Source organism: Artibeus jamaicensis, unplaced genomic scaffold, assembly GCF_021234435.1.
Source record: "Artibeus jamaicensis isolate MK-2021 breed Jamaican fruit bat unplaced genomic scaffold, CSHL_Jam_final scaffold_847, whole genome shotgun sequence".
In the NCBI taxonomy this organism is placed as follows: domain Eukaryota; kingdom Metazoa; phylum Chordata; class Mammalia; order Chiroptera; family Phyllostomidae; genus Artibeus; species Artibeus jamaicensis.
In genome coordinates, this window is record NW_026522057.1 from 2,562,527 (window position 1) to 2,588,997 (window position 26,471).

General features: G+C 59.9%; 1 protein-coding gene across 4 annotated transcripts in view; it reads right to left on the reverse strand.

The window, feature by feature from the left end:
* PTPRF (protein tyrosine phosphatase receptor type F) overlaps positions 1-26,471 on the reverse strand; it is an 81,524-nt gene that overhangs the window by 10,158 nt on the left and 44,895 nt on the right. Inside the window, exons 8-22 of one of the 4 annotated variants that reach the window (XM_037149225.2) lie at positions 21,245-21,514; positions 19,206-19,787; positions 18,810-18,946; positions 18,250-18,394; positions 13,765-14,070; positions 12,990-13,183; positions 9,931-9,957; positions 8,567-8,684; positions 7,913-8,491; positions 7,155-7,252; positions 6,754-7,007; positions 6,572-6,665; positions 5,797-6,015; positions 5,328-5,488; positions 2,655-2,770 (exon numbers count right to left, since the gene is read on the reverse strand). In XM_037149225.2, coding sequence (XP_037005120.2) covers positions 2,655-2,770; positions 5,328-5,488; positions 5,797-6,015; positions 6,572-6,665; positions 6,754-7,007; positions 7,155-7,252; positions 7,913-8,491; positions 8,567-8,684; positions 9,931-9,957; positions 12,990-13,183; positions 13,765-14,070; positions 18,250-18,394; positions 18,810-18,946; positions 19,206-19,787; positions 21,245-21,514 — 3,300 coding nt within the window. The remainder of the gene's footprint in view (positions 1-2,654; positions 2,771-5,327; positions 5,489-5,796; positions 6,016-6,571; positions 6,666-6,753; positions 7,008-7,154; positions 7,253-7,912; positions 8,492-8,566; positions 8,685-9,930; positions 9,958-12,989; positions 13,184-13,764; positions 14,071-18,249; positions 18,395-18,809; positions 18,947-19,205; positions 19,788-21,244; positions 21,515-26,471) is intronic. The other 3 variants (XM_053660309.1, XM_053660308.1, XM_053660311.1) reach the window with 3 other exon arrangements.

Consider the following 26,471-nt stretch of genomic DNA (forward strand, 5'->3'; position numbering starts at 1 on the left):
ACTCCAGCAATGTGTCCCCTTACACCACCTCATCTGCATCCCGTTACCTCCTGGTCCAGAGCTCAAAGGCACCCCCAACACGCCTTTCCCAGGCTAACTCATACCCCACACCCAGTGCTTGAATCCCGAGTCTCAGATGCTCACTCAAATGACCGGTGTCCATAAACAATGCCATGTGGGAAAGAAGAAAAGTCCTTTTTGGATCTCATACCCCTCTCCTCCCTTGCCCTGTTCCTGCCCCTCCTGTCCATCGCACTTGGCCTCTGAAAGGGTTTCTCCCCTTGTTCCTTCCCTGTTCACTGCTCCTCAAGGCGCTGAAACGATTCTGCCCTCGGGACTTGGCTGCGATGCTCCCTCCAAGGCACCTACTGCCGAAGCCGATGGTCCCCCCACCCCCGGGTCTCCAGCCACTACACATCACCAAGTCCTCTCTGGCACAGCCCTCCCTGCCCCGGCTTCCGGGACACTGCAACCCCCTTGGCTCCTCTTCATCCACCCTTCCTCAGTGTTTCCCCTCCTTCCCTGGCTGTTCTCCCCAGCCCTCTCTTCTCCTGGGCTGCCCATCCACTCTACTTTGACCATTGCATGCTCCTTGGCACCTCCCACGCCTGTGGTTCTGGCCAGAATGTCAGGGCCAAGGTGCAGACTGTCCAGAACCCTGCTCCTACCCCATTACAGGCCTGCAGTGAGGAGCCATCCTTCATGGCCCCCAGCTTCACCCCATGTGCAGTCAGCCCAAGCCCTGCTGTGCTGTCTCCTTCATGCTTCTCCGAGCCTGCCTTCCCCTCAGCCCCACTGCCACCTTCGAAAGTCCAGGCCTCAGCACCTTCCACTTATTTGGTGGCCTTCTAAACAGCCCCCTTCCCCAACTTCTCCCCCTTCAATCTGTCTTCCATGCAGCAGACAGAAATATTTTTAAATCACAATTCTGACCTTGGTGCTCCCCTGGTGAGCCTCCCTGGTCCCCTCAAGGGGAAGCCCAAACCCCTGAGCCTGCTGCTCAGGTTCCTCTGTGACTGGACCTCCACCTAACTCTGCAGCCTCACCTCTGGGCTCTCAACATCCCCAGCCCCAGCGCGGCAGAACACTCAGTGCCTCTGAGCTGCGCCTGTGCGTGTTAGTTCCACCGACGAGAGCGTCCTCCCACCCCCCTTGCTTGATTAATGCCCATATGGCTTGGCATCTCCTCTCAGAGGAGGTTTCTTGGCCCTCCAGGGCCCCAGCATCCTGGAGCTTTGGTTCCTCACAGATACCCGGGTTGCAGCAGCCTGCCAGGCCTGCCTGGTCCTCTCTCTCTCGTGTGCCCTCAGAACTCAGTCACCATGTCGTAAGGGAGCCCAGGCCACAGGAAGAGGCTTCGCGTGGCTGTGACAGCTGACAACTCCAGGTGGGCATGGAGCTGATTCTAGCATCAACCACCAGACATGTGAACGAATGCGTCTTCAGAATTTAGGGATCAGCAAACTTTGCTATGAAAGGCCAGACAATAAATATTTTTGGCTTTGTGGACATAGTGTATTTACCACATCTACTTAGTTCTGCCTTTGCAGTGGGAAAGTAGCCATGGACAATGCATAAATGAATGAGCACAGTTGTGTTCCAATAAAACTATCGGCAAAAACAGGTGACTGGCCACAGGCCATTGTCTGCTGACCCCGGCTTTAAATGATTCCAGCTCCCAGACTTCAAGTCTTCCAGCGGAGGGCCCAGACACCCTAGAACAGAGACAAGCTGTGCAGGCCACCGTGCTCCTGTCTGCCTTCCTGACTCACAAAATCTGTGAGGGATGATACATAATTACTGTTGTTTTCAGCCAGTAAGTTTTAGGGTGATTTGGCATGCAGGAATAATGAGCTCCTACACACACAAGCCCGTGTGCATGTTAGTGCACTCCTTTGCACCAGCGTCGTGTGTCTGTGTCACGGGCACCCAACAAAACCCCGCCGTGTGCACAAGATCAAGGATGACGGATGGACGAGACGTGGCTCCTGGCTCCCCAGAGCTTGGACCGTCATTGACGCACTTCCAGCCCAGGGTGGGAGGTGTTGTGACAGAGGAAGCAGAGAGGTTCTGGGAGCTGAAGGGAGCCTGCCCCAGGCCTGTGTGCGGTCTGGGAGGTATCACCCAGGGAGAGGTCTGAGCCATGTCTGCTGGGCACACGGAGGGAATGGCACTTTGGGTGGAAGGAACAACCAGAGAGTCTGGTGAGAGCGACTGGGAAAGGACAAGCAGACACCAGGCCCTGTGCAGGCCCCCCATGCTCTCACGGGAAAGCTGGGGCCAGCCTCCAGGATGGGTCCCATACGTGTCTGATGTGGCACTTTCCACCAGCACAATCCTCTTTTACGTGAAGGGGCCAGAGCGCCAGTGCATGGCGGGGAGGTGGGCTGTGTGAGGGTCCTCGGCCTACGTTTGGACAGACCAAAGACAAGGCAGGGCCTAAGCAGCCTGGCCTCCCCTGACGAGCTGCTGGGCCCTGGAGGACCGGTCCAGCTATTGGATCTGGGGCTCCTCAGTCACTGCAATCAAGTGGCTGATGCAGGGAGAAGGGCAAAGAGGAGCAGGATTAGGGCGTGAGGCCAGGGTCCCTCGGCAGAGACCCCAGGGACCTGCAGGCACAAGCTGGGGCAGGCAGGCTAGAGGAGCTGCCCTACCTGGGGTCTGGTAGTTGAGTCTCCGCATCTCCACAGGGTCGGAGGAGTGGGCCAGCAAAGAGTCCTTCAGCCCAATTGATTGCTCGTCCTTGGAGGACGGGGAGTGGGTCCTTTTCCTGAAGAGGCAGAAGGGCATTCGGTAAGAACCCGGGGTCCAGGCAGAGGGCAGAGATGCATGGTGTGGTGTCCACGGCTCTGTACCCCACCCCAGCCCCAGCCCCTCCTAGGGTCTCTGAGCGCAGGGGAGCCAGGGGCAGAGCAGCCTCAACATGGAGAACACTGGGTGGGGGTGGGGAGAGGACAGAGAGAGGTACAGCAAGGGAGAAGGGGTGGTGGAAGCTGGTGGCTCCTTCTGACAGAGGACAGGTCACTGCTGGGCAGTGGCTGCTGGCCCCAAGGCAGTCATAGCTGAGACAGGAGCCACCAGGAATAAACATGCAAATGACACATAAGATACGCAAACATCACAGGGCGCCAGGCCCCAGCTGACTCTTAGTATTAGGATAGATGCCCAGGGCAGCAGGGACAGGACAAGGAGAGCATCACCCTAGCCAGGCAGTCCTCCCTCGATGGCCTCAGCTCCCCTGAATACAAGGACAGGGTCAGAGACAGACGATGGCTCCAACTGCTGACAAGCACCCAGGGGCTGCCGCTGCTCAGCAGAAATGGGTACGCGGGGTGGGGTGGGGGATGCTTGGGAGAGAAGACCTTGTGTGAGTTTGCACAAGTGCGCAGCGCACACACTTCCCCACTGCCCTACAGGCAGCGCTCTCTGCACACGTGCAAGACTCTGTCTCCTGTAGCACTTAGGTGACACAGAACAGGGAGCCCGGTGAAGGCTCCGGGGTGCTCAGAGCCAGTCTGCGCACACAGGGGGTGCATCGGAAGTCTGTGCTATGCCTGTGCCCTGGAGAAAGGGCATTCCTTGTGCAGGGAGCTAGTGGAGAGAGGGTCAGAGCCTACCCCAGGGCCTGCTGAGCTGATTGGTCAGCCACAGGCCAGGAAGCTTCTGGTCAAAGCACTGCCCCTCCCTGCTGGGCCCGCAATGTACAGAGGGATAAGAAGTGATGGGGGAGGCGTGTGAAGAGAGAAGGAATGACTCCTACCTTTCTTGTTTACTAGGTCCCGAAAGATAGGCAAGGACAGAAGAGAGAACGGTCACTGTTTCTGCCAAGAACTCAGGGCCTCTCACGACATGGGGGACACTGTGGCACCTACTTGGCACGCACAGGGAGGGGGCTGCCTCTCCTGACGGACACCAAGACCCAGACGGGAGTGGAAAGGAGGATAAGTGGGTAAGGGGAACAACCTCAGGTCCCCACCCACAGGTGTCCGTGCCCTGGACCAAGACAGCCCCTTCTTCCTATTCACCCTGGAAGGAAGGAGCCGGCTCCTTAGGAAGGAGGCAGTGGGTCCAGGTGAGTGATAAGGGACCAGGGAGAGATGGAGCACAGAGCACAGGACCGCACACGTGAAGACATGTTCAGACACACAGCCCAACACGCATTCACTGACAAGCATTCGCCCATACGTCTTGTGGGTTTAGTCTCGTGCTGGGCGCTGGAAATGCCGGCCCAGTGACATGCCCAATGAGGCGGGGACAGATGGGGACAGTATGGGGAAAAGGTGGGGGCCCAGAAGAGCCTCGCAGGCCTGGAGGGGAGCCCTGAAGGATGAGATGGCAGTTGCCAGGTGGGCAGGAGCAGGACAGCTGCAGAACGGAGGGGACACAGTTTGAACCGGCAGGGCAGCTGCATGAGTTCAGTGTGACAATGTCAGGGTGGTAGCAGGGACCAGACTACAGAGGTGTTTGATTGCCAGGTGACAGAGGTCAGGGTTGATCATGGGAGCCACTAAAAAGACTCAAACTGAAGTGACACAATGAAGTCTTTGGTAATACCTTTCAGGCTGTGAGGTTAATGGGCAGAAACGAGACTCCGAGAGCAGGGGCTGCAACTACCCGAGAGAGAGAGAGAGAGGACTGAGGTGTGCTGTGTGCCGGGTCCCCGGCTGCCTGCTCGTGCATTACCTCGTGGGGAGCCCACCGGGACAGGAGGAAGAGCAAACCCATAGGCATTCAGGAGAGGACTCGCAGCAGGCAGTGGAGCCAGAGGAAGAGGAGGGTGGAGGGCGACACCCAGGTGTGACTGGTAATTGGAGGGATGGGAGGAGGGTTTGGGAGAAGGTTCAAGAAGCACTGAGTACAGGACAGCTGAGAACGCCGTGGTCACACGGCAAGCACTCGACCAATGCCCACCAAGCAAACATCTGTGGGCATGTGGGCCTGGCCTCCCGAGGCCCGAGCAGGAGCGCCGGGCTGAGGAGTCATCTCAGAGAGGCAGCACAGGAAGTGCTGAAGGTAGGAGACTGGGAGAGGGCACTGTCTCGAAGCTGAGAGACAAACACACTCACATCCACCAAAACAGACCAACAGACAGACATGCCCATGGATGCACGTGAGCCAGCCCTCTGTGAGGCCGAAGCTTCTTATCACACCCACGCAACACACCCATGTGCACGCACACCACTTCTGCTCTTCCTGGCTCCCCAGTGAGCCCAGGCCAGGGTGCAGGCCAGAGTGGTTGCTCTGGGCCTGGATGCAGCACACCCAGGCAGGGCCTGAGAGACCAGGGGCAGGTGGCTGTCCCCTGGAGTCCTGAGCTCGGCGCTCACCTCTTGAACAGGAGGATGGCGATGACAATGAGGATGATGAGGATGACCGCCAGGACAGGGCCTGTCACCCACAGCATCTCAGGCTCCTCCTGCTGTTGCGCTGGTACCACCTGGACCACAATCTCATCGGAGTAGGGGCTGGCGGCATAGCGCTTCTGTGGCTGAGGAACAGCACAGCTGGTGAGCTCCACGTGAGATCTCCCACCCTGTGCCCACCCAACCCAGAGAACGGACTCAGGGGCTGGGCTATGCTGGCCGGGTGGGACTCGTCTCCCCTACCCAACGGCCCGGTCGGCTCAGTGAGTCCCTAGGACAGCTTATGTCTGACTTTCTCGTTCCCAGAGGCTGGTGTCTTGAGATCCCTTGTGCAGATCTGGGGTCTCTGGGGCTGCCCCAGGCCTGGGATCTCAGGGTGTTGGAGCCTGGCATGGGGTCTTGGGGTGCTGAGGGCCCAGGGGCTCAGGCAGACCTGGTCTGCAGATTCCTTCAGGGAGGCGAGCACGAAGCACTGGTAGCTCAGGTCCGGGGACAAGGGTCGGTTGTAGAAGCCCCGGTAGCTCTTCTTGTCCCCCAGGGTGAAGGTTTCAGGGAGTATGTCCACCTGAGCAGCCACATAAGGCTTCAGCCGCTCTGTCTGCCGCCGGCGGCGGCGCTGCTCCCTGCCGCCCTGCTCGATGGCCTCCAGGAGCTGACAGAGCAGAGCGCAGAGTCACACTGGGTCTTGGAACACGTGTCCCTGGGCTGAGACCAGGGCTCACCTTCTGTGTAAGGTGAGGGCCCGAGCCCAGCCCTGCCTGCTTTCCTCGCAGAGAAATGCCGGACACCAGACGGCAACGCCACTCCTTCCCACCAACCTGGTGAGATGATGCCCTCTGGTAACCTGCCTCTCTGCCTAACCAGAATGGACCAGTTCCACACCACTCAGAAGATGGGGACTCCAAACATCCTGGGGGCTCCTCGCTAGTCCCACTGAGGCCTTCAAACCTTCAGGAGCCTCTAAAGCCTACAGAACTCGAGGTTTTCCAGACCCTCAGAGATGTCTGTATTTTTTCCCACCCTAGGGAGTCCCCCATAAGCCAGTTCTCTGAAACTCCTGGGGGCCACCTCAGAGTCCTTCTCCCCTAGGAGTTGCCTGGTTGCCAAAAGAGGTGGCCAGAGTGATTCCAATTTGGGGGAGCCCTGGGGGCTACAGCCAGCCACTGCCACAGGGCTGTCATAAGTGCTGCCCTGACCCATCCCTGCACCTCGTCCAGCTCCAGCTCCTCGGGCGTGCTCCACCGCGACGTCAGCATGCTCCCACCCACACGGTCGACGGGCACCACCATGATGTAGAACCATCTGCGTGGGCAGAGCAGGGAACAGGACTGTCACTGCCTGTGCTCATGTCGCTAGCCCTACCCTACTCCCCACAGCCTCGCCTGCACACCTGACGAGAGAGGGGTCCTGCACGTGGGGCATGGAAAGGGTGAAGCGGCCGTCCTCCATGTAGGCAGAGGCAGGCAGCGGCTTGTGGGGCAGGAGGTCGGGGGCCGTGCGGATGGACACCAGGTGCTGCAGGCCCCCGGCGCTGCTGCCCCGGTTCATCAGCACGAATGAGTACTGTGTGTCCGGCTGCAGGTCTGCGATCAGTTTCCGCATCGAGTGCCCGTCCACCTCCACACTCTGCCCGTTGTACAGGATCTGCGGGGAGAGGGGCCCCATTGTGAGCCTGCAGGGCAGAGCTCACGCATGCACACCCGACCAGGATCCCGTGTCACAAATGCACACAAGGGGACGTGGCTGAGGCAGTCCTGCGCTGGGGCTGGGTTGGCCATGGCCACCACCCACCTTGAAGGGTACAGCCGACTTGTAGGAGTCGGGAACCTCCCAGCTGAGTAGCACAGACGTCTTCATTGCAGCCGCCACATGGAAGTTTTTGGCAAACACTGCGGAACATAAGGAGGAAGTCAGTGCTGGTTGTGTGGGTGGGTGAGCAGGACTGAGAGGCTCCCCACTAGGAAGATACGGACACTTGTTGAGGTGCCAGGGTTAGGAGTGGATGCAGAGAACCAGGCACCCCACTCCCAGCTGGCTTCCAATCACACAATTCAGCTCCCAGCCCCAGCTCTTCCACACAGTGAGGACCCAGCCAGCAGATGCCAGAGCACCCATGCCCTCCACAAGTGCTTGCTTTAAAGCTGGGGGCTCACAGGCACCTGGGCAGAGTGGCCACAGGTGAGTGGACCCGGTCGTGAGAAGCACGTGGCCGAGCACCAGAGCAGTGAGTGGAGCACGTTCATTAAGAAGCTGGTAGGTCACGGCCCCGAGAGATCAGTGTCACGTACCCAAGAATGGTGATACAGTCAAAAAAGCTCAGTGGGTCAAGGTCACAAGAGATTGGAAAGTCACACAGCAGAGGTCAGTAGGTCAAGACAGCAGAGGTCGGGGGGTCACACACCAAGAATGTGGCGCCCGTTCGCTAGAGGTTAGTGGTCATGGTCATGAGCGACCGGAGGGTCACAGAGCAGAGGCTGGTGGATCAGTCGCCAGAAGTCAGTGGGAGCAGCAGAGTTCCCCGGGCGCAGCTCTGTGGCCGCGGCACACACCTTGATCCATGGGCATGGTCCGGGACTGGATGCTGGGGCTGAGCGGGCCAGCGCCTTTGCTGGTCCACGCGCGGACCTTGATGTCGTAAGTGGTGTCCGGCTTGAGGCCGGAGAGAGTGAGGCGGGTGCCGGCAGTGGTGTCCCGCAGCTCCTGCTGGCTGTTGATGTCGCGGTAGACCACGGTGTAGTTGGTGATGCGCCCGTTGCGTTCCGCCAGCACCGGGGGGTCCCAGGTCAGTTCCGTGGTGGAGGTTGTCAGCCCCACCACGTTCAGGTTTTGTGGGAAGCCGCTGGGCACTCCCTCGGGGGTCGTGACCTCCTTCTTGAACTCCTCACCTAGGCCGGCCCGGTTCTTGGCAGCAAGCCGGAAGACATAGGTGGCCCCCTTGTGCAGGCCAGTGACTGTAAAGTGTTGGTCATCCTTGCCAAAATCTATGGTGTTGGGCCTCGCCTCATCGGCCCGCTGGTACTGCAGCCGGTAGCCCAGCAGCTCGCCCGGCAGCTCCTTGGGGGGGTGCCACTGGAGCAGCGCGGTGTTCATGGCGGTGGCGCTGACCATCATGGTGGGCCGGCCTGGGACTGAACAACCACGCACTGGGCTCTGGCACGGCCCTCCTTCCCGCCCCCCCAGCTCCATCTGCACCCCTCGCTCACCTGCCCCCGTCGTCGTGACGATCTTGGGCTTGCTCCGGGCACCGTCTCCTTTGGTGGTGTAGGCGGCAACGGTGACGGAGTAGGTGGTCTCCGGGGTCAGGCCACTGATGGTGGTTTCCTAAGGAAGAGGGAGGAGCCTGTTCCTACCACGGGACGGCAAGGAGAGGCCGGACTGGGCCACCACCTCAGGGGCCTAGCCAGTGGGGCGTCCCCAGGGCCAGAGGTCAGGCAGGCAAGACATGTGCCCAGGAAGACCCCGCTGGCTCCCGGAGCCGCAGGCCTGGGGCAGACAGCTCGTCCTTCCTTTCAGACAAGAACAAAAGGCCACACTGTTCCTTCCCTCCACTGTGCAGTGACTGACACCTGGTGAGGTCTGTGCACACGCGACACACAGGGCACAGGGCCACGCACACACACACGGAGCGCCTTGCATGGCTCTTGGCACACACATTCTGTAGCCCGCAGCCCTTCCTGAATAAGCAGGTGGAAGGCCACCTGCAGGTATGAACACATCCCCATGCACACCCACAGAGCAAGGTAGAGGCATGGTCCCAAGTGCTACCCTGCAGGACCAAGTCAGAACCCCACCTGAACCCCATCGAGGCACTAGTGCCCTGAGATACCTCCTGAGACAGGGAGAAGAGACAAGGACAGGAAATGCCACCCTGGGGAACACACTTCCCCATCCCCCCAGTGATGCCTGAAAAGTCCCCTTGCCTTGGCAAGCCCTGCCCCTATGCCCGTGTCCAGCCAAGGCGTCATTTCCAGACATGCTGAGAAACCATGGGAGTCTAAACGACATCACACAGAGGAAGAGTGGGAAGAAAGGAGGGACCACCGTGCAGTGGGCACAGAGCTGTTACCGCCAGCCCTGGTGTCCCTCCAGCTCAGCCTTGGGTGGGCCACTGCAGCCACCACCAACCCCTCACAAGCCCCCTCCAACCCCAGCTGGAGGGTGTCCCAGGGCTGGGACTCCAGAATGCACCAATGCCAAAACCCAGCTCTCCAGACTACCCCCCAGCCTGGGCGCAGAGCAGGTGATTTTTCATTCCCGGGATCAATAAGGCCTAACAATCAGGATCGGATTTAACTCCATCCCTGTCTGGCCAGAGCTGGGGCCAGGCCCTGGTCAATCATGAACATTGGCCTGAAATTGCTGCTCAACAGGCTAGAAGTAAGGATTAGAGGCAATGCCAATTGCTGCTCAGCTCGGCGCTCCCATCTAAACACCTATTTTCTCCAGATGCAGCTGGTGCCCTGTGGATCTTGGTAGCTCAGGCTGGGAGGAAAGGCAGGGGAAGGGGAGGGGCCCATGAGCCCAGCTTGACCCAGGTCTTGCCCGCACGCGCACACCTGTTACTTACATAGTCCTCGGGTTCCTCTGGCTGCCACTGACCGCGGAGAGGGAGAGAAAGGGAGACAGGATGTGAAAGACTCAGGCTGGAGAGCGCCTGGCCCATGGAGCGCGGATGGAGGACGAGGGCCTGAAGTGTCCAGGGGGTGGCAACCCACAACCACTCCCCTGGTTTGATCCCGGCCCCTGCCTCGTGAGCCCATTTGTGTGCGGCAGGGCTGAGGAGGGGAGGGCTCCCAGCCACTGAGGGATCAGAGCGCACCACCTGAAGGTGCGTTGGGGGCCAGGCCAGCAGACAAGGGGGTGGGCAGGACCACTCAAGCAGAAGGGAGGGAACACACCATGGGATGAGCCGGAAGGGTGACTGTGCGACCCAGTTTGCCTGGGACAGTCCTGGCCTAAGTGTGTTGCCCTGCTGTGATCCCGGCGGGGGTGACAGACTACATAGCCATCCGAGGCAGAACGAGTGTGCCGGGCCGAGAGGCCTGCATCGGTTGCAGGTGGGGGCCCAGGGCAGGCAGGACAGCAAGATGACAGAGCTGTGAACGGCCAACTCGAAGCCTGGGCCCTGCCCCATGGGCACAGTGGGAGCACTCAGACCCTGTTCCTTCCTGGGGGTGTCTAAGACCTTGTCATGGTAGGAAGGCATGTGCCAGGGCTGACAACGCTGCTATTCTCCGGTGCATTCTTCTCTAGGCCACGGGGCATGGAGCTGTATTAGCTGGACAGGTGGAGAGAGTGATGTCTCCATTCTGTGGCCCTATGTCCCTGGGGGGCTGGGGACTGGCAGGTGGAGAGCACGGCATGGAGAGATGGTCCAGGACGTCTCCGAGACAGGGGCACTTGGGGTCCTTCAGCCTAACCACCCTCCCAGTGCTGCTCTGCCTCTGTCCACTGTGCCCAGTTCCTCCTGCTCTGGTTGAAAGGCTTTGCAAGGAGAGCAGCGGAGGTCGTTAACAGGCCTCTGCTGGCCACGGCCACTTTCCAGTGTGTGGCTGGGCCCACCTCTGCCCTAGGTCCCTCGCCTGGTGGGAGAGCTTCGCTGTGCAAGCCAGGCCCAGTCAGGAGGGCCTCACAGGGCACCTCTCCTGCACTGGAGGCAGAGGGAGAGAGAAGAAGGGAGAGACAAAGCGGGGGGAGTGGAATGGGGAGACAGAAAGAGAAAGGGAGGGCGGGAAGGAATCAGGGGAGAGGAGACAAAAGGTAATGAGACAGACAAAAACAGTCAGTGAGAGAGACGCAAACAAAAGAGAAAGACAGACCACGAGAAAGGGGCGGAAGGACACAGGGAGGGACAGTCACGGACCAGGAGAACCAGAGACAAACCCGGGGATGTAATAAAAGGAGGCGGGTCTGGCCACGCACCCATGGGGGGCACGTACCCCATGGTTCTTTCAGAATGGACAGGGGCCCTGGGCCTAGCAGATGGTGCTGCTGGGGGAAGGACAGGCTGTGGTGTCCTTGATAGACCATTCAGGGGACAGTTGGGCCCTGTGGCCAGGCTGGGGACCAGGCCCCATCTGCTCTCCTACCGGCTGAGAGCAGAATGACCCAGTCCCACGGGGGCCTCAGGGACAGGCCTTTCACTTTCTGTCGGCTTCCCTGGAGCCTGAGCTCATGTTTAACTCCCACAACCCTCCAGGTCACGGGGTGCTGGAGGCACAGAGGGCAGAGTCTCTCCTCCTCCTACGGCCCAGCTTTCTGCAAACCACTTGGGACCAGAAGGGGGCACCCAAAGTGGCTTCCCCAGGGCCTCAAGGCTGACAGCTGTGCTGCTGGCCCCTCGGAGGGGCGGGGCCGGAGGGAGCCCATTCCCGAAATGTTTGTGAGTGGGTGTGTCAGCTGAGGCTCCAGGAGAAGCCCTCAACCTGCCCCAGGAATGCGGGCGGGTACAGACGCCCGCCTCCTCACCCCCTTGTTCTCTCAACACCCACAGACTGAGTGGGGAGAAGGCGCCCTTGCTGCAAAAAGGAATTCTGTTCGGCGGGCTGGGCCCAGCGGGAGGCACGAGGGCCCCGTTGGGGTGGGTGAGCCCACTGGTAAGCACAGCACAGGCATGGGCTTGCACCTCTGATCCCCACCCAGGTGGGGGAGGGTGGCTGGTCCTGGGGCGAGTCTAGGCTCCTCCCCTCAGGGTAGCTCAGCGCTGCCTCCTGTGGACCCCCAGGGGTCCTGATTCAGATGGGCGGACCCTGAGAGCCAGCACACCAGATGTCAGGACTCTTCAGCTGAAGATTTTGGGAGGGAACCTGCAATAGCAATTACAGCCCTCTTCCCAAAGACCCCGAGACTTAGCTTCTTGTCCAAGCTCAGCCACCTACTTACACTGAGAAATTCTGGACCCCTCGCATCAGCTCCTGGGACCCCAGGTTCTCCATGTAGACGGCAACCCAGTGCTGAGGATGCCCTGGGGACCTCACCCCAAGCTCACGGGCAGTCATCGACCCCCAGGATGGAGCACAGGGTGAGATGTGAGGTTGGCTGGCAGGCCCAGCACTTGAGAGTAATCACAAGGGGCTAAGCCACCCTCCTCGGGGCCAGGCAGAGACCAGCACCCAGACTGGCCATTCACAGAACTGGGCAATGGCCAAGGGCCAAGCTGGGGGGAGAAGACTGCCCAGAAGAGCTTTCCTGGCTCCTGGCCCTGGGAGGGGCAGCTGGCCAGCTCGGCACTGTCCAGGAGGCAGGTACATCTTGAAAGCACAGCCTAATGGACGGCGAGGGTGCTCCCTCCCAACCACCAAGGAGAACTTCAGGGGACTGAAGTCTGGGCGTGGTGACAACTGGGGCCTGTGGTGACAGACCCTTAGTATGTGCTGGTGGCTGAGCTGCAGAGGTGACTGCAGGCCTGGCACTGTCACCAGGGCGGAGAGATGGGGCTGGCAGGGCCTGTCCCTGGAACCTGGCCCTAACTTGGTCAGCACCTCCCGTGCCTGACACAGCAGGATGTCTCGGTGTCAGTCCCTCTGAGGGCAGACAGCAGAGGGAGGCAAACCTGGGCTCCAAAGAGGCCGAGAGTGTGTTGCCGCCACCACCTTCCCACCCCACCCACCGCCTCCCGGGGCATACCTGGGCCTCAGCCAGCATGACATCCTGGATGACGGGCGGGCCACGGGGCTCACCGTTCTCTAGCCGCACGTAGGTGACCTGGTAGCCGCGGATCTGGCCGTGCTGCTTGCTGGGGAGGGGCAGCTTCCAGGAGACGTGCACGGCAGTGGAGTTCAGCGGCTCTACCTCCACCTTCCGTGGCGGTCCGCTGGGCACTGGGGACCAGGGAGACAAGGAAGCGGGGCCTGGTGGCGTGCTCCTGGCTCGGCAGGCACAGCTCACACCAGTGCCTTGCCTTGGTGACCCACTGCCCCCGGAGGGGCCTTGATACAGCCTCCTCAGACCGCCTGTCCCTGGAGAGGAACTTGCAGGGTTCCCTGCCTGAGAGCAGGGAGAGCCCAGGACCTGCCAGCTCTCTGGCTCAGGGCTGCCTCACTCGGTGGGGAGCAGAGAGGCCTTCAACAACCCCAAAGTCAGTACAGCCTGATGATTCTGTTTTGAGTGTTTCTTGTACCAATATTACCAATATTCCCGGTTCTGACCCCTCAAATCTTGGAAGGGGCTATTTCCACTTTAGTTTTTTAAGGCTCTGGCTGCCTTGGAAAGAGCCCCAAAGGCTGGGATTTGGGCACAGGCTACCCCATAAGCTACATCTCCTCAGCCTCAGCCATTCTGCCTGCACCAGAAACAGGACTCCTTCTGGGCTGTGGGAGCAAAGGCCTTGGGCTGCAAGGCAGATGGTGTCCAGGCAGAGGGCCTCCCCTCCCTGCCCTTCCCCGTGGGTACCGCTGCCTACCGTCCTCGTTGGTGCGCACCAGCACCGGGCTGCTCTCGGGGCCGGGGCCCACGTCCGTGTGCGCCCGCACCCACACCCGGTACTCCGTCCACTTCTCCAGGCCCACCAGGTCCCAGCTGGAGTGCTCGCGGCTGATGCCGTTCACCACCTGCCGCCGGCGGTCCTCGCCGTCCACCGCCTCGTAGGCCACCGAGTACTGGGTGATAATGCCGTTTTGGCTGTCGGCCGGCGGTGGGACCCAACTTACCCGGACTGTGGTGGAGCCCGTGCTCACACAGGTCACCTTCTGGGGAGGGGCAGAAGGGGCTGGGGAAGACAAACGGGGGAGGGGGGAAGCAGGCAGATGGAGGGGGTGTTCGCAGGCACGGCAATGAGTCACAGAGGGGAACTCACCCAGGCAGGTCATTCCCCAAGTGCGCCATGGCCATCCCAGGGCCCCCAGGCTGGCTACAGCCACTGCTGCCACACAGCCCTCCTGCCTCTGGACCACAGGCGTGTGTGAGCTCCCGCTTGCTCTCTCCCCCTCTCCCCCCCCCTCTCTCTCTCTCTCACACACACACACACACACACACACACACACACACGGTGTCTCCCACACACATATGGGGCTCTAACCCAGTGCCTCACGCACATATGCTGTCTCGCCCCAAACACAAACGGCATCACATACACACAAGCCCGGGCCATGCCACCCCACTCCCACACCCCACACACATATCCACGCACGGAGAACCTCTCCAGATGCTGTTCCCACAGCTCTTATCTTCTGAGGACAAGCAGCCCCACTGGCAGTCCCAGCAAAGGGATGTCCCGGCCTGTGCCTGCCTGGACCGGGCGTCTGCCTGAGCCACAGGTGACCACAGAGGCTGGAGGCCAGACGTGCAGGGGGCCAATGGCCCCTGGGGTAGTTTGGAGAAGTACCTGCAGGAAGTGCTCTCAGTCACTGGGTCCCCGGGGTTATGAGGCAGGTCTGTGCTTTCCTTGTTCCCAGGGACATTTCCGGACCCTACTCCCACCCAGGACTCTGCTGCCATCACATGGGCCTCCTTGCCATGTCAAGTTCTGCCACCAGCCCCTGCCCAGGTGACGTCAGGCCTCTTCAGCTCACCGGCCCTGGAGTGCCCCACTGCCGAGACTTTCTCCTTCCCAGCACTGCTGTGCCCAGGCCCTGGATGACGCTGCTCCTGGGAACAGCCCTACTTCCCAAACTACGGCCTCCAACAGCCCCTTGTAGACCTCACCTCGTGTCCCAACCCAGCTGGGCTCAAGGCCCAGCATGATACCTCCTCTCCACATCCCAGAGACCTCCGACCCTTGACCTGCCACCTTCCCACCCCCAACAGACACTGAAGCCCTCCACCTCACCACTAGCCTGAACCCCCTCACCTCCTCGTCCCGCTCCTGCCTGGCCCGCTCTGAGCTCCAGATGAATCCACCTCTCCACCTTCTCTAAGGCAGCACTGGGAGGGTAGAAAAAGCCGCCTGCCCCATCAGGGTGGCACCCTCCGAACACATGCCCCAAGGCTGGCCCGGGCCTCCGTGCCGCCTGCCGGTCTGTTTTCTGCCCACCTCACTCTGCCACGTGACAGAGTAATTCCAGTGACTCCAGTGATTCCAGTGACTCCTCCATGCTTCTCAAACTTCCAGCTCCCATTGCCTCCCTTCCTCAGCACATGACCTGTCTCCTGCTTTGCAGAGAAAAATCAAAGCTTCCCAAAGGCAGCTCCCTCCATCTCTTGCTACCTAACCCACCAACAGACCTGCATTGGCACTGATTCTTGTCTCCCCACCGCCCAGAAGGGGGGCTGTACTCTCCTGTCCCAGGCCAGTCACTCCCATCACCCGTGCTCTGCCCCTTTCCCCTTCCTGGGCCTCCCATGACTCTTTTTTCCCGTATTTTCTACATCACCCTATCAACTCCTTCTTTGTAGCATTTAAATATGCTCAAGATTTTCCCACCTGAAAAGACAAATCCTCGGCATGGAGGCCCACATAATGGCAGGATGTCAGCTCCTCTCTCCCAACTAAACAGCTGATGTCCGAGCTTTCTGTCTCTGCTTCCTTGCCTCCCATCATGCCTTGCATCAGTCCTCATGCCACCAAAACTCTCGTCCAGGCCCATTCATTCCTCCACGTTCTGAACTCCAGAAGACACGGTGTGTTCCTCTAGCCCTGACCTCTGGCAGCAACACCTGGTCTGCTTCTTGAAACTCTCTTCTTCCGGCCTCCAACGCCCGTCCTCTCAGGGACCTCCTGCCGTCTCCGGCCACCCTCCTCACCATCCCTGACCTCAGTGTGGACCCTGGCTTCCGGCAGCCTGTCAAGCATCACCATGTGGGTGGAGAATAGTACCTGAGCTTGGGTCCTGCTTCTGTGCCATTTCCTACCCTCAGAAGAGCCACCACCCTCCTCCCAGGTCTACTCATCAGAAGCACAGGGTCCACCTGCTGTTCCCTCTCCCTCACCCCCCACACCTCACCTGTCATCGAGCCCCGGGCAGCCTGCACCCCAGGGAGCTCCCACGGCCTCCACCACCGTCTCGCCTGAGCAGCTGTCTCCTGCCCAGATCGCGGCACAGCCCCCTCACCCCTGCCTTCGCACGCAGTAGCGTTGGCCCTCCCACCTGTCCTTTGCCCCTGTGGTCAGGTGGTTGCTCCAGCCACACTGGCCTGTTGCTCACCCCTGGCCACAACAAAGCACCTTCCTCCTTCAGGGCCTGGGCACCTGCTGACCCCTCCCTGAGGCCTCTGTGTCATGCTGGGAAGCCCCCGACCCCCCAGGCCTGATAAGGTTCCTGTCCTGTCATCTCTCCACTGTCCGACTCCTCCACAGCAGTTCACACAAATGTAATTAAAAGCTCATTTGGATAATCGCAGGTTCAAGGGCTGTGTGCCCACTAGACTAGGACTCCCGTGGGCAGAGGCCGTGTTGGCCGTGCTGCCAGCCCCACAGTGTGCATGGACCCTGGCGCCCAGCAGACTCGCAAGAGCTGCGTGTGGGATGAATTTGTGAACACCCGGCCACACGTGGCCTCCTGACATCACTGGCACACTCGCGTGTGGCGCTGCGGCACGGGCTACCTCACAGACACTGCCATGCTTTAAGGCCATCACATGTGCTTCCTGTCTCAACACCATGACCCCGCCCCACTGCATACCCCCGGCACTCTCAGCACAGAGAGCTCACGGACAGTGGTCTGCTGCGGCCATGCGACCAGACAGCAAGAGCTGCGGAGACCTACAGACAAGGTCATGGGTCAGATGCCCAAAGACACACTTGCTCGGTCCCAATCCTAAGAAGAGTTTAACAGACTGAGACCTGGCTGGCATGGCTCAGTAGACTGAGCACGGGCCTGTGAACCAAAGGCTCACCCGTCGGATTCCCAGTCAGGGCACGTGCCTGGGTTGTAGACCAGGTCCCCAGTGGGGGGCACATGAGAAGCAACCACACATCAATGCTTCTCTGCTTCTCTTTCTCCCCCTCTTTTCCTCTGTCCCAAAATAATAAAACCTTTAAAAAAAACGAAGAGCGCCCTGGCTGGTGTAGCTCAGTGGATTGAGCACAGGCCTTCAAACCAAAGGGTCGCTGGTTCGACTCCCAGCCAGAGCACATGCCTCAGCTACAGGCCAGGTCCCCAATTGGGGACGTGCAAGGAACAACCACATGTTGATGTTTCGCTCCCTCTCTTTCTCCTTCCTTTCCCCTCTCTCTAAAAAATAAATAAATAAGACCTTTGGGAAAAAAAAAAACACAAAAAACCCCGAAGAGCTCCACAGACCCCCTGGGAGGGACACAGAGACTCACTGACCCACACCTGCAGGAGATGCACGGCCAGGTGGTTGGACGTGACACACACTCACAGCACCAGTCACACACGTGCGGCATGCAATACACAAGTTATCACACACACAGCCTCGTGGACAGCCCCACACACAGATGGCCACAGGGTCCCAGTGCGGGCGCATGGACACGCTCAGTCCCATGGTCTCACTCCGACAGGTGTGCTCTGCGGGCCTGGTGTGACTGCACAGCTCAAACACACTCATGGTGCCAGGCGCAAGGGAGGGGACATGGGCTACAGGGAGATGAGATGCAGGGGTATGGGGAGGGCGATGGCTGCCACAGCAGGTCCGGGGCACAGTGAGTGTGGTGGCCCACCACTGATGATGGTCTAGTCAGCGGGTGAGACCAGCGCAGAGGCAGGTTGGGGGAGGAGATGAGTCACACACACAGAACTTACCTGGGTGGGGCGAGGGGGCGTGGTGGGGACAGAAGTCAGGCAGGGAGCGGTGAGTGCAATAGCCGCCTGGCCGCGGACTAGAGGGCACTTACCTGTCCCTCTCTATGGGTCCAGACCTGGAGCCCAGGCCAGGGTCTAGTGCGGGGCCCAGCGGACCTGGCCGCCTGCCTGGGCGCGGGGGAGGGGGCGTGTGTGTCTGTGTCCCAGCCCAGCGGTGGCACGCAGTAGTTTCCGAAGACACTTACTGGACTGTGCTGTGCGGGCCTCAATGGTAGGGGTGAAGACGCCCACCCCCATCTCAGAGCGGGCGGCCAGCTGGAAGCGGTACAGCGTGTCGGGCTTCAAGTCCTCCAGGGTGTAGGAGGAGGTAGGATCGAAGGTCACCTTGTGCTGGAAGAGCAGGGAGCACTCACTGACTGCTCTGACCTCAAACAAAGGTCACTCAGAAGCTGTTCCCCAGCATGAGGTACAGCTGACCCCTGTGGAGCCACCGGGGCTCCGGGGCTGCCTGCTATGCCACTGGATACCTGGCCTGCACGAGGGACGCACAGCCCCAGGGGAACTCTCGGGCTCTGCCAGTGCCACGTGAGTGGCAGAACCTGGGAGGCTCAAGGACAGACCTAGTGACTCTGCCCCCAGCACAGGGTCACAGAGACTAAGAGCCATAAAGGCTGCATGAGCCACAGAGTCCCAAGGAGAGCCCCAGGGGCTACAGAAATCTAGACAGGCCTACCTGGGCAGGCCCAGCACAGACACTGAGGGACCAGGAGAGGCCCTCCCCCTCCTGCCCTCGCTGAGCGCTCACCTGCTGGCCTTCGTCCTCTGCGGCCCAGTATACCAGCTCATACATGATGATCCGCTCCTGAGGGGGCAGCAGCCACGAGAGCTGAATCCTGGTGTCGGACTCCGCCTCGGCCTGGAAGTCCGCGGGCTGAGCAGGCACTGCAACACCCCAGGCCAGGCGAGGTCAGCCTCACTGATGCCCCCAAGGGTAGGGGCGCCCAGGGGGAAAAGGCAGGGGAGGGCAGATCTTCACCCCCACACCCTTAGCCTGCATTCCAAGCGACCACACATAGCTTTTTGAATACAGGCTCTCATCCTCCCCGAACCTCTAAGTGCACAGCCTGAGAACACAGCCACTACTTTGTCCCCACCCCCAGCTCTGCTGCGGCTGCCCAGCCAGCGCGCTGCCCACACCTACCTCCTTGCTGCGTCTTGACCTGGATGGTGGGGCTGGGGGGTCCATCACCTACAGCGGTGAAGGCCAGCACACGCAGGCTGTAGGTGATGCCAGGCAGCAAGCTGCCCACGGTGGTGAGGAGCCCTGCATCTGTGTTGTGCTTATGCCAGGCACTCAAGGGGCGGCGGGAGTCGGGAGAATAGTAGACGCGGTAGCCCCGCACCAGGCCGTTGGGCTCCTCGGGTGGCTCCCACTGCACCAGCATGGTGCTGGCGCTCAGCATGCGTGCCTGCACGCGGCGTGGGGGGCTCGAGGGCGCCTGCTCCCCGGTGCGTGCCCGCACCGCCTCGCTGGGTGGCCCTCGCCCGATGCTGTTCACTGCCAGCACACGGAAGATGTATTCTGAAAAAGGGCTGAGGCCGCCAATGCTGTAGCGAGTGGTGGCCACACCGTCCACCTCCTGAAAGGGGCCCTCTGTGCCCGATGCGCGGTACTGAATGCCATAGTAGGACACAGGCTCCGAGTTCCCAGAGTCCCAGGTCAGGGTGACGCTGGTGGCGGTCGTCTCTGTCACCACAAGGTCAATTGGAGGCTTCGGCAAAGCTGGGGACAAAGTGAGAGGCTCAGGGCTGCCTGGGGTCATAACCCCAGGGGTCATGTAACCTGAGTGTGGTTGAACTCCACAGCCCACCTTGATAAATGGCCTGGAAAGTAAGTGGTGACCTCTGAGGGAACCTAGTGGGGGTTGGCACCTGTCTGTGACCCCAGAGGCCTTGCATCATCCAGTGCCTGCCCACGTCACTTCTGGGACTGCCTGGATCTGCACACCAGCCCCTGTGACTCATCTATCAATCAGACCCAGACGAGACACTGCCTGCCTGGGTCCCGGGAAGACAGGAGACATGCAGGCTGCGGTTGACACCTGCTTCCGCAGCCTGCCTGGGCTCCCCTGTGGGTGCATACGTATAGCAGGGGCCAGGGAAGGGGAAGGTGTTTCCTTGGTGAATGGCCCTGAATTTTAGAAAGAGTGATGGGCCGCTGGCCCACAGAGCCAGTGACTTGGCTGAAATTACAGCTAAAGAAGCCCCAGGCCCACAGCCAACACTGAACAAAGAATTGCTGAGTGTCAGGCACCGTGCTATGCGCCTGCTCACATGGGCTTAAATGCCAGTGTGAGAGGTGAGCACCTGGCATGTCGATAATGATGTTGATGTGGGCAAGGACAGCAGAAAGCAGGGTGCTAGGTGGGAAAGAAAGCCAGGGACTCTCTTTAGATGGGGTGACCAGGGAAGGTCTCACAGAGCTAAGACCTGGACAGCAAGACAGAGCCAGTGATGGCCAGGGCTAGGTGAGGCGCCTAGCGCGTCAGTGCGGGTGCGAGGCGCCTAGCACGTCAGTGCGGATCCTGGTTTCTATCCCAAAGCCAGGGGCAGACATTGGGAGGCTCTCCCCTTCTTTAAAGGGAGAGACACAACCCTGCTGTGCAGGATGAAAAGAGCACTCAGGCTGCAGAACGAGGAGGACGGATCGAAGGAGGCAGAGCAGGGAGGCTGGGGGAGCCTGCCACGCACATGCACTTGTCCCAGGGCTCTGGGAGCCCACACGCCCCTCGGTTACTGTTTATCCTGTTTTATATCCTCCTTGCCAGGAGGCTGGGAAACCCTAGGGTCTGTTGCTATGTGGTGGTTAGAGGCGTGTGCTGTGGAATCAGACCCCCAGGGTTCAAGTCCCAGCTCCATTATTACTTCTGTGTGACCCTGCATCTCAGTTCCTTCACTTGTAAAAGGGGGATGGGAGTACCTACTTCCCAGGGTGACAATGAGGCTCAGTAATGTAATCTGTGCTTCCCAGCATGGCCTCTGCCCCCAGGACTCAGTACTTGCTAGCTACTGCTACCGAGACTATGAATGGAAAGCTCTCCTTCCACCCCTGGGGCCAGGAGGACTCCAGAGCCAATGCATCCAGGAGAGGGCAAGACTGGGCCTGGCCCGGCCCCGCAGCAGCCATGCATGCTGGGACTCCGGCAGTGCACTGCGACAAGGCCGGCCTGTGGCACTCACCTTTCACTGTGACCTGGGCTATGGCCTCGATCATACCCAGGGAAGAGATGGCCACACAGGTGTAGTTGGCAGAACGCACGACATTGCTGAGCTCCAGCACGTTGCGGCCGACCGGCATCTCGTCCTCCTTGGTGAGTTCCTCGGCGCCCATCATCCACTTCACATAGGGCATGGGCGCACCCACCGCGACGCACGTCAGGTTCACACTGCCACCCGGCATCACCTCCTGGCTAGTGGGAGGGATGGAGAAACGAGGAGCCACACGGCGCACTGTGGGAGGAGGGAGAGAAGCACTCACAGGCCGGGCAGGGGATACAGGGGGATGGAAGGGCAGGGGCCCCTCGTCCAGGAAGCCCCTCTTGTCAGAGCGAAGCCCACCTCAGAGACAGGAGGGGCGGAGTCCCTGGGCCCTGGTTCACCACCTCCCACACCACTTTCAGGATAGAAGTCGCCCCTGCACTCAGGGACTGTCTGGAACACAAGAGATTCTGCAACCAAGCTCCCATTTGACAGCCAAGGAAACTGGGGCCCAGAAAAGTCCTATCTGCCCAAGGTCAAACAGGGACTCAGTACAAAACCCGGGCCTACTCAGGGCCACAACCCCAGTCACCTTCCAGTGCCTGCCCCTACCTGCTCCTGACCTTCCCCCCACAAGGGTCTGCAGAGGGGCCCGCTGGGGCCCCCTCGAGAGAAGTGCAGGCACCCTGGTGGGGAGGGTCCTCGGAGCATGGCTGGGGCCGGGCGGAGGACCAGTCTAGGAATGACACAGAGGCCTTCTCCAGAACTGCCGCCTCCACCTCCAGGCCCCAGGAGAGATGAGGGCCGTGGCACAACTGCCTGCCGTGACCTCAGCCCTGCTCAAGGCACAGCCCAGGAACCCAAGAGGAGAGGCCGCCCCCAGGAGGGACTGGCCAGGGGCAAGGGGTCTGGGTGGGCCAGGGACGTGGTCCACGGGCAGAATGGGCATGACGATGGCAGTAACATGATGAGGGAGTCGAGCAGACGGCTTTCCGAGCCAATGAACAAGGACCTCAAGGGGGAGGGTGGCTGCGCCTGGCCACAGCCTCCGGCCTTGGGCTTCCCAGGTCAGAAGCTGCTCTGAGCTTCTCAATCCAAGGCACAGCCAGGTGACCCGCCCCCCAAAGTTGCAAGCCTGGCACAGACATTTGGAACATGCAGAGAGAGGGCAGGCATGCTCGGCATGCAGACAGGTCATGCAGCTGGCGGGCAGAGGGGGTGTGTGTCCTTCACGGGCACCCCTGCAGACAGGGCTGGAAGAGGCAGGCGGCAAGGCTAAGTGACCAGCAGGCACCGCTGAGAGTGCGGGTCTCACAGGACTCCTGTGGGGGAGCCCAGGCATGCAAAAAAAGACCATAGTGCCCCACCAGGAGCGCCTCCATTGGAGGTTTGAGGCTCTGCTGCTTGCGCAGCCTAAAACCACAGAACTGGGGCTGGAAGCAAATGCAGAGACCACCCAGTCCAACCTCTGAGCTCCCTGCACAGGGGTCAAGCTCTGGCCCAGACACCAGACATCCAGCAAACCACCAGGTCCTGCTAATGCACTGCCTGTGCCACCTTTCAAACCCACCACTTCCTCTCCAAATCCACGGGCAACTGGCAACCCGAAGTCCCAGCCACCACCATCTTTCTCTGGATGGCCGCGTGGAGTTTCTCACTGTTCCTCCTGCCTTGCTGTCCTCCAGGCCCGCTGCCAGGAATGGCCCTCCACAAACAGCTGGCCCAAATCTGCTCTCCCCACTTCCCTGGTAAAGAACTCCTGCATGGCTGCCCAGGGACCACTCAGCCCCGACCACACGACCTACCTTACCGAGCCCCTGCCTCAGCTCCATCTGTGCTACCTCACTCTGGGGCCTCCCGACAGAACTGGAGCCCCACCAGTGCCCTGAGCAGGCCAGGCATGACCAGTGTCATGGGCTTGGCCATTCCCCCATGTCCCTAGGCTGGATGGAGTCTCTGCACGTCTCAAGGACACGCAGCATTCTACCTTCTAGACTGGTATTGTCATTTCCTCTAGGGAAGCCATCCCATTCTTACCCCAAGAAGTACGTGACCCAGATCTGGATAATGTAGTCTTTAGACCTTTGTAAAAATGATTAGAATGGTGGACCTCCTCTCTCTACTTTGGTGGCTAACTTTAGAGGGAGTGGGGACAACATAAGAGGCCCTGCTGAGAATGAAGCAGTCAACTGACTGACGAGAGCAAAGCTAAGAGACAGGGACAAATGCCCGCCCAAACTGTTTAAACACCTGGATCCAGCTCTGCCTGACACCAATCTCCATTTCTCAGTCTGGTAAGACAGGAGTTTCCTTGTTTTGCTTAGGCTGATATAAGTGGGTTTCTGTCATCTGTCCTAAAGCTGGGAGTCCACACCGAAGGACAACAGCAAGTCACAGGTAGAGCAGCTCTGTGTGGCAGAGGACAGGTGGACCCCAGCATGGCTGGCAAGAGGAAGCCACAACAAAGAGCTCCCTGAGAGCATGCCTGCCCCCCAGACAGCACAGAGGTGAGGTCAGGAGGCACAGGATGAAGCACAGCCCGGCCTGGCGGCGTGGGCACCCCTGGCCTCTGGAGCTGGGCCTGAGGGAGGGCCGGGGGGACAGAGGTGCAGATAGATCTGTTTGCAGGCCAGGCCCAGGCCTGCGGAGTGTGTGGGGTCCAGCACAGCCCAGGCTGGACAGAGGGAGCAGCTTTAACTGAGCAAGTCTTTACTCTCAGACAGTGGCTGCCCCATCTCCTTGTTCATGGCAGTTTGGGGAACGGGAACCACTCTTGAGCACCTACCACATGCCCGAAGGTTTCCCCAGCTATCACCTTCCAATGACAGATAGGGAACTGGCTAAGGCACTCTCAGTGACATGCCCGCGTTTATCCGGGTACTACAAGCAGCCTGTCTGATGGACAGCTCATGCCATTGGTGCCTGGCTGACAGGGCTGAAGAACAGAGACCCAGGAGACTTCCAAGAGAAGCTCCTGAAGCTTCCTGATTCTGGGTGGGACCTGGGGAACCTGTGTCAGGTGAGAGGGCTGGACGGCAAGCTTGGCCCCAGTCAACGGCTGGGTCCCTGAACATAAGAGCCAAGAGCCCCAGGAAAAAAGGAAGTAGGTCCTTGATCCACAGACCCTGGACTCCAACCTAAGCAGTGCAGAAAGCTGACTGGACTTCAGCCCACAGTCCCCGGAGGACAAGGTCTCTGCCCACTGTCAGTCAACGGAGCACCTTCGGGCACTGAGAATAGTTTTGCTTTTATTTTTTTGTTTCCCCACTCCTAGAGGCAGGTGGAAGGGAGAACTCCAGGGACTAAGAATAAGATGTGACCCTCAGGATCATCCCTAGCACTAGGCAAGGGACTCCAGCCCAGAGACTGCTGGGTGGGCGGCCCTTGACCCTTATGGGCTGCAGCTACAAGGCGAGAGAGGCAAGAGACACCCTCCCAGGATCACCACCACCTGTGGGGCCACATACCCTGGACCTGCCCGGAGAAACAGCCCCCTTCCCACAGCCACAGTGACAGCCGCGCTGTCGCCCCCCTGCCCCCCCCCCCCCCCCACTGCCACAGACACAAGGCCTCCAAAAGGGACGGCACTCATCCCGGACTCAGTTGCTGACAGAAGCAACAGCAGGGAAGGAAAAGCCAGAGTCGGGAGAAAGGCACTTAGGCGTCTAACGTTGCCTCCGACAATGCCAGTCTCTCACCGTTCCCTGTGCATCCTGAGCGCTGGCGTTTTACAGACAATTTCCAAAACAGGGCCCTGCCATTTTTGGATTATATTTGAGCTGTAACTTTTAAGTCTAATTATTTGCGCTGACAACCCCTATAATAGGGCGGTGCGGCGCCCGGAGGGACCGGCATTCAGGGGAGTGACAGCCTAATCGCAGGGGAAGGCTGCCCCGCAATCTGCATTCACTTGCGGAAATTTCTCTGATGAAAATAACACAACATTAAGGAGGGGATCAGGGGCAGTATCCACTGTATCAAGATAAAATAACTCTTTAATAAATAACCTTGTGGCTGCCGCAGAGCAGTAATTAAATGCCGGCGCGCTCGGCACACAGTTTTAAGTAAAGCTGGAAAAATGTAAGATGTAATTATCAGCGCCAAACAAATTACCAGCCCAGCAAATCCCCCCGGAATATTTAGAAACTCATTTCTGCCTTCCCATTAAATATTTGTGTACGTGCTTATTTTTGGTGGGACCACCGAGAGGGTGGGGAATGGACAAGGGAACAGGAGGGTGGGGAAAAGGGGTGCAGCGGGAGGCAGCTGCAGGCTGGGCCGTCTGCTGATGGCTGGTTTCTGAATGCCCGGGGAAGATCCGCCCGGTCAGCAAAACGGTGTAACCGAAATGCCCCAGAGCTCAGGAGAGCATCTGGGTGGATGCTCAGGGCTGTTATCTGAGCCGAGGCCACAGCCCTCCTCCTGACTGGCTCCCTCGCCCTTGAGTGGAGGAAACTCAAGCCACGGAGATGATACAGAGGGGGCCAGGTGGCCCAGCTCTGCTCCCTGGGGCTCAGCCCAAAGCCCTGTGGACAGGTGACCCTCCCCTGGCCACTCAGACCTCGGGGCACAAAAAGAACTGCTCTCCCCTGCAGGGGGGACTGAGAACAGGGCCCATGTGAGACTGCTATAGTACATATTGGAGCGGAGTCTTCAGGAAGCCCTTTCCAACCTGTGGCTCCCAAGTGGGCCTCACTAAGTTGCAGTTGCCTATTCAAGGGGTGAGCTCCTTGGTTGGAATGCCCAGCACCCAGCATGGGGCTGAGGGAATGTGAGCCATCTGGGAGACTTGGGCAGAGAGAGGGGCCTAGGGCACGTGGGAAGCCTTGCATTTAGATGTGGCCAGAGAAGAAAGGGACAGAGTGTAGGGGACATCTTCAGTGGGCCATGATAATACCACCCACCCTGTGTCATGGACACTAAGCTCAGGAGGCAGACCGGGGCTGCTGCTGGGGGAAGGGACAGGGCCGGGCCAACGCTGCAGGACTTTTGTCCTGTGCTGCAGGACGTCGAGGGGTGAGCTCGTTCTTCTCACCTAGACAAGCGTTTTCCCTGTCTTCTCAGTGGCTTTAGCTGAGCTCAGGCAGATGGGGAGTCGAGGTGACTGGGGGTTGCGGAAGGCCCCACAGGTGCACATAAAGCACTTCTGCTCTTACAGTGCCCACAGCCACACCTGAACCCCACCCAGAACAGACAGCTGGCCCGGCCT